Source organism: Nematolebias whitei, chromosome 3 (genome assembly GCF_014905685.2).
Source record: "Nematolebias whitei isolate Nwh7 chromosome 3, NemWhi1, whole genome shotgun sequence".
In the NCBI taxonomy this organism is placed as follows: Eukaryota; Metazoa; Chordata; class Actinopteri; order Cyprinodontiformes; family Rivulidae; genus Nematolebias; species Nematolebias whitei.
Genome location: NC_056500.1, coordinates 27,523,438 through 27,531,056, shown reverse-complemented (window position 1 = coordinate 27,531,056; position 7,619 = coordinate 27,523,438). Strand labels below are relative to the sequence as shown.

Here is a 7,619-nt window from a genome sequence, read left to right as displayed (position 1 = left end):
TATAATTTGGAAAGGGAAAACAATTATGAGAAAAGCAGAAGCTTCTCAATTTTGTTCAACTTTAAAGATGCAAAACTACATTTAATAAAATATCGGGGGCGGTGGGGGCTAAAAAATCTGACCAAAAATTGTTTTTATCATCTTTTTGTTGTTCTTGTTGTCCAGGGGTCTGCAACCTGCAGCTCTGAGCCGCAGGTTGCTCCAGAGCTGGTTCCTCTTCAAGCTTTGACCAAAGCTAACATAAAACTGAATTTTATTGGTTGTTACACAAACAACAAAAAATGACTAGTTTTAACTGTTTTCCTGTCATTTCTTTTGAAAATATGTGAATACTGGAAATAGTACAAGGAGTAAAATATACTCACTTTAACTTTATGCTTTATTTCTATACTGGATTAATTTTTCCACAATTAATAAAACGTACATAGGTCTTCATAGTTCATAGTTTTTGTTAATTAAAAAACAACAACCCCCCCCCCCCCCTATATTACAAGAATCTGGTCGTTTCATTTGTTTTAAATTGTAAAAATATAAAGCATTAGATATTTTTAGCTTTATAATGTCACAGGTTGTTGCGGCTCTGAACACTTATAATTTAGTGAATGAAGGCGTAAAAATGGCTCTTTTGATCGTAAAGTTTTCAGACCCCTGATCTATACAAATGAAAAGCACAAGACAACAGTAAATACGTACAGCTGTGACATCAAATGTTTTCTAAACTTTACAAAATTGCAACGTAAGAAACATACTGCAAAAATATTATTCTGAACAAGAATAAGAAGGCCGCGCTTTTTATAGTAGCAGCTTCGTGCTCTCCGTCCATCTTTCGGACGACTGTACGTACATGTTCTCGTTGTAATGATATTAAAGCTTATTCTGATTCTACTGGGGAAGTAAAGATGCATAATTTGTAGTTTTCCTAAGCTTCCTTAAGCTGTGGATATGTTCCATGCTTAAATATGTTAGTTAATATACATGTTCTTAGGTTTTATATATATTTGATTGTTATGCAACATAAACGAAACACAGAACAGTCGTTGGACATTGAAAATTACTTATTTTCTCCACAGAGGTTTAATTATGCTCAGTGATCCAAACAAGGTTTTTATTAAGTAATTAATCACGTAAGTGATGAAAGATTTTGAACTAATTCACCACTTTGCTTTTCAACATAAAAAACAAACTTTAAAAACATGATTTATGTTTAGCTTTCTTAAACAAAACCCTGAAATTTGAGATGCTTAAATATATACTCCTTCCAAGCAGTTTCTTTGTGAAACAACTGAAGGAACATTTCCCACATTTAATTATATAAGCACAGACCTCGTGATTTTCCCAGAAATTTCATTATAGTTTAAGTATTTTATTGTGATAACCAGTTATTTCTCAATCCTCTGCATGCCAAATATCATTTCTGTTGAGGAGAAAATATGACTGAGCCTTTAATAAAACTCTCATACTGCTCATTTTTTGCATGAGCATATAAAGAAACGCTAAAAGCAAGATCAGTGAGTGAGAACAAACTGGCTCCTGACAGCTCAGAGGCTCGCACCACAGTCTGACATCTACAAATCATGCGAACCACGACACTACAGGACAAGATCACTTTGTTGCCACTTAACCAAACTAAAACACATCCGTTCTGTTTAACTGGGACACACACACACTGGATGCTGCTGTGTGTGTTTGCTTGCAGCACACCTCAAGTGTGAAAATGAAGCATGTCAAAGTCATCTTCCCTAAAGCAGACTGCTCCGTTTATCACTCGCCTCCTCTAAGTCAAACATTTCCTTCCAAACGCACTCAGGCCAGGAGAACCTTCAGACAGGAGAACCTTCAGTCAGGAGAACCTTCAGTCAGGAGAACCTTCAGTCAGGAGAACCTTCAGTCAGGTACCAGATGATGCTGGAGCTTCATTCAAAACTCACATTCTTTGGTCCAAATAGAGCACAATAGTTTGCTGGTGGGCTGAAGTGTTTATAGCTCAGTGGATGCTGGGTTGATCAGCTGCTGTTACACACACACACACACACACACACACACACGTGCACACGCCTGGAGAGAGAGCATTTGCAAGGCCTCCATACACAGGAGCTGCACGGGTGAAACAAAAGCCGCTCATTCAGGACAACTTTTATTAAATTTGCGTGAGGTCAATTTTCAAAATGCAAAATGATGAAGGAGGCAGCAGGTAACGGATTTTAACTAACACCAGCTGTAGGTTGTGGAAATTAAGAAAGTCAGCAAATCCATATTGAAACCCCCCAATAGATGTCTCACTTGAGTTTCTTGCATCACTGAGTAAATTTTCACTTTTCACAATCACAAGCTGAATGTTAAAGGTCAGAAATACTCAGTCTAAGTTCTTCCTCCCTACAGATTTTTCAAGCGTAAATGTAAAGCAATGGTTGAGAATAAAACTTCAAATCTGTCTCCAAATGGGAGCATCAGTGTGAAAGGAGGCAAAAGACGGACGACTGGCTCACTCACACACTCTTTGCTTGTCAAAAGAAAAAGAAAAACCTGGAATACAGCATGTGTTCACAATAGGAAAACAAATAAGTCATCTATCTTCAAACATTTTAAATCCAATTTAAGTTCACAGAAAAAAAAAGCTAAAATTAAAAAGAAGATTTAAAAAAAAGCTTCGATTGCTTCAAAAGTTTGCAAAAATGCCCTGTTCCACTTTTATTCTGCACAACACAATCCACAATACACATCTTCACGTTGCCATAATTTACAGAAGAGAGTTCAAAAGGCTTTTTTTTTTCTCTGCAGACAATGAGACGATTGATTCTGGTTCAGGGATGCTGCACGTGAGACGGAGGGGCTGAGGGCACATCCAGCAGACATATGGTTTGTGTTTGCAGAGACAAGAATCAGATCTGCTGATGCACGTCTGGCTGAAAAGGGTGATTGCTAATAAGAGAGTGGGTTCAGGCTAATCATAATTTAGGATGTGGTCTGTAATGAACCCCCACCACCACTGTCACAACTACATGAAGAACCCTCCACTCAAATCTGTAATCTCAATGTGTGTCATTGTTCTTTTGAATGTGTTCCTCCCTGCTGACTGTGTCCATTTCTATGTCACAGAAAAAAGAATCAATGCAATTATTTTAGGAGTAATACTGGACAAATTTTATATTTAAATAACTGAGTGACAGAACTGCAAGCAAGATGTCCATGTCCATGTTTTTGAGGCAAAAATTCAGATTTTCTGTTTTGCATTGTTAACACCCTCCACATGGCTTTAATATGACAGATGGCAGACTTTGATTTTAAAGTTATTTATGAACTGGCAAATGAATCCAAGTCTGTGTTTAATTATAAACAGCCACAATAAACATACAAGCTGCACCAAATGATGCTAAGGAGTAGAAGCTGAAATATTTTATATAAAGAACTTTTTTAACAACAAAACACAAATCTGACTAAATTGTATTATTATTTGTTAGATTGTACATGTTTATTTTAATCAAATTCACCCCATACAGCTACCTTGAAGAGGCGGCAGGGAGACGCACGGGCGCGCACTTTTACCCGACAGATGCGCTCTCTCCTCCGGCAGAGCGACGAGTCTCTTCGGGCTGGCCCGGTTCGTGTGGTTCTGGCCGTTTTCATAGGAGCTCCGGCAGATGTGAGATCCAAACGCGGCTCTCCGCGCACAGATCTCCGCCTTGTTGGAGCCGCACGCGGACAGCGTGAGTCCGGTGAAGTCCGGGAACGTTTGGCTCTGGCAGCGGCTCACCATCCCGGCCAGCGCTGAGGAAGAGTGCTGCATGGATCCCTCCAGCTGCTCACATTCCCTGAAATGAAAACGAATCATTGCAAATGATATATACATATAAAATAACCAGCTTGAAACTTATAGTCCGTGGGAGTGAAAAAGCGCACACCTTCTCCAGTTTGCGCGTAAAAAGTCCAAGAGCGCAAAGCATCACGTTGAACCGAAGTTTGCAAAAGTGATCAACAGCATCCTCTTGAGTCATCAGCATCCCAGAGAGTCCCTCATTCTCTCTTCTCCTTCTTTCAGTGAGACTGACACCCAGAAGCTCCACTGATCTGCGGAGTGCACGCGCGCCAATCAAGTCTGAGTCCGCCGTGCCTCTGTGGGAGGATAAGATCAGTTGATCATACATATACATACATACATATATATCTTTTTTTTTTAATTGTCCACAATATTTTTAGTCAAATGTTTGAGATTGTTCAGTTGTTGTTTTTTTAATTTATTTTAATTAATTTATTTTAATTTACACTAACTAGCTTCGTGATCCCAGGAAAGATGTGACAAACAAAAGTATTTAACTTGTTTAATGAGTAAAATCTTTTTGTCTTTTTGCGCGTGTGGTTTGATGGGGGGCGGGGGGGGAGAAATAAAGAAATAAATACATCCTTTATATGTTGTTTTGTATTACTTTAGTCATTGCTGTCCGGTTTTATTCATAATTCAGAGCCAAAAACATCCCATTTGTAAGGAAACACGGTTCTTTGGCGTCATCTAGTGGCTTTTATGCGGAATAACTTTTAAATAAAGAGTCAGAGTCAGAGTTTCTTTATTGTCGTTCGCGCCACATGTGGTACAGGTGGTGGGACGAAATTATGTACACCGGGTCCCAGTTACATCCAACAACAAAAATGTAAAAGAAAAACAATGATAACATCCAAGATATGACCTAAGAAAAACATAAACTAAAAACACACTAAGCACTAATAGCATAAAAACATTATGTCTAACAGCAGCATGAACATGAGTCTATGTGAGCAGCTGAACATGCATGAACACATCAACATGAAACAGATCAGCAGCAACATTGAAACAGATCAGCAGCAATATGATGTGATTTTTTTCACAGTGATTATTCTGGTTAGATATTCATGAGTCTAACAGCTTCAGGGTAGAAGCTGTTCCTCAGTCTAGTGGTTCCACACTTAATGCTCCTCAACCTCCTTCCTGAGAGAAGCAGGGCAAAAAGTGTGTGTGCTGGGTGAGTGGGGTCCTTCATGATGCAGGTGGCTTTCTTCCTGCATCTGGAGGTGTAGATGTCTGTGATGGTGGGGAGACTGACTCCAACATCTTCTGTGCAGCCTTCACCACTCTCTGCAAAGCTTTTCTTTCTGCAGCTGTGCAGCCTCTATGCCACACGTTGATGCTGGAGCACAGGATGCTCTCCACTGCACACCTGTAGAAGGAGGTGAGGACTGAGCTTCCCAGACCAGCTCGCCTCAGCGGCCTGAGGAAGTAGAGTCTCTGATGAGCTTTCTTGATCAGGCTGGTGGTGTTGTTGCTCCAGCTGAGGTTGTCATTCATGTCCAAGTACTTGTAGCTGGAGACCACTTCCACCGCAGATCCTCTTATGTTGATGGGGGTGTAGGTGTGTTTGTTCCTTCTGAAGTCCACAATCATCTCCTTCATCTTCTTCACATTGATATGAAGGTTGTTCTCCTTGCACCAGCTCTCCAGGTGTTCCACCTCTTGCCTGTAGCTGGACTCATCATTGTTTGTGATGCATCCCACCACCGCTGTATAATCTGCAAACTTTACAATTAGACAGCCTGGATGGGTAGCTGCTGCACAACCATACGTGAGCAGAGTAAACAGGAGAGGGCTCAACACACATCCCTGAGTAATCAGATCACTTTAACGTTAAAACCGCAAAACATACTTTAAAAGATTTTAAGGTGTAAGACAGAGGGATTATTATTGTTATTATTGTTGTCATTGTTGCTATTATTTATATTATCTTAAATCTATGTAATGAAGTTGATAAATAAAATAATTGTGTTAAAGACATAGGTCTGCCATTTATACCACATTCTGTGTAGAAGAGAATACCTGAGGGAGATTGGGGACTGTATGGTTGTGGCAGGGGAGAGCATGGCCATCAGATGGTTATGTGTGGAATGACAGTTGTGAAGAGATAAAAAGTAAAATCAGAGAAGAATACCAAGGTGGAAGCTGAGGAAAGGAGAATGTTGTGAGAAATTCAGAGAGGAGCTGTTAAAGGCTCTGGGTGGTAAGAAAGAGCTTCCAAATGACTGGACTACTACAGCAACAGTAATTAGAGGGACAGGTAGGAAGGTACTTGGTGTGTCATCTGGACAGAGAATGGATGATAAGGAAACCTGGTGGTGGAATGGTGAAGTACAGGAAGCTATTCAAAGAAGGAGGTTAGCCAAGAAGAAATATGACTGGACTGAAGAGAGGAGACAGGAATATAAGGAGATGGGACATAGAGCAAAGAGGGAGGTAGCTAAGGCAAAGCAGAAGACGTATATAGAGTTGTATGGGAGACTGGACACTAAAGAGGGCAAGAAGGACTTGCACTGATTGGCAATACAAAGAGATAAGGCTGGAAAGGATGTGCAGCAGGTTAGGCTTGTTAAAGATAGAAAGGAATTGTCATATTCTAACACGCGAGGAGAGTGTGACAGGAAGATGGAAGAAATACTTTGAGGAGCTAATGAATGAAGAGAATGAAAGAGAAAGAAGAGTAGAGGTCATAGAAACTGTGGACCAGGAAGTGGGAAAGATTAGCGATGGTGAAGTTCAGAAAGCTCTGAAAAGAATGAAGAAGGGGAAGGCAGTAAGACCTGATGACCAGTGGAGGTTTGGAAATGTCTTGGAGAGATGGCAGTGAGGTTTTTGACTCAAATATTCAATGGCATGTTTGAGGGTGAGAAACTGCCTCAGGAATGGAGATGCAGTGTGCTGGTGCCCATTTTTAAGAACAAGGGTGATGCACAGAGTTGTAGCAACTACAGGGGAATTAAGTTGATGAGCCACACGATGAAGACCTGGGGGAGAGTTGTGGAAGCAAGACTTAGACGAGAGGTGACTATTTGAGCAGCAGTATGGTTTCATGCCAAGAAAGAGCACCACAGATGCCATATTTGCTTTGAGGATGCTGATGGAGAAGTACAGAGAGGGTCAGAAAGAACTCCATTGTGTCTTTAGAAAAAGCATCTGACAGGTGCTGAGAGAGGAGGTGTGGTATTACATGAGGAAATCTGGAGTGGCAGAGAAGTATGTTAGACTGGTACAGGACATGTATGAGGACAGCAGGACAGTGGTGAGATGTGCTGTTGGAGTGACAGATAGCTTCAAGGTGGAGGTGGGAGTGCATCAAGGATCGGCTCTGAGCCCCTTCTTGTTTGCTCTGGTGATGGACCGACTAACAGATGAGGTCAGGCAGGAATCCCCATGAACTATGATGTTTGCAGATGATATTGCAATTTGTGGTGAGAACGGAAAACAGGTGGAAGAAAACTTGGAGAAGTGGATGTATGCACTTGAAAGAAGAGGAATGAAAGTCAGCCGTAGTAAGACAGAGTACATGTGTGTAAATGAGAGAGAGGCTGGTGGAACAGTGAGGCTACAAGGAGCAGAGGTCAGAAAGGTGCAAGACTTCATGTACTTGGGCTCCACTGTCCAGGAACATGGGGAGTGTTGTAAAGAGGTGAAAAAGAGAGTCCAGGCAGGATGGATGCATGATTACTGAATGGAGAACTTGAAAACAGAAAACTGTAAATAGTGTAACAAATCGAGCAAAGAACCATAATGCTGACCCTTTATTTTAGTTTGTTTAGTCTAACGACAGTATTTTCCTTCTCAT

The 7,619-nt window shown here is 40.8% G+C and overlaps 1 protein-coding gene across 1 annotated transcript in view; it reads right to left on the bottom strand.

The window, feature by feature from the left end:
- Positions 1–3,829, bottom strand: part of LOC119407446 (zinc finger protein GLIS1) — a 105,206-nt gene extending 101,377 nt beyond the window's left edge. The window contains exon 1 of the mRNA XM_037674271.1: positions 3,502–3,829. Within this exon, the coding sequence (XP_037530199.1) occupies positions 3,502–3,829 (328 nt within the window). The remainder of the gene's footprint in view (positions 1–3,501) is intronic.
- Between the last annotated feature and the right edge of the window lie 3,790 nt (positions 3,830–7,619).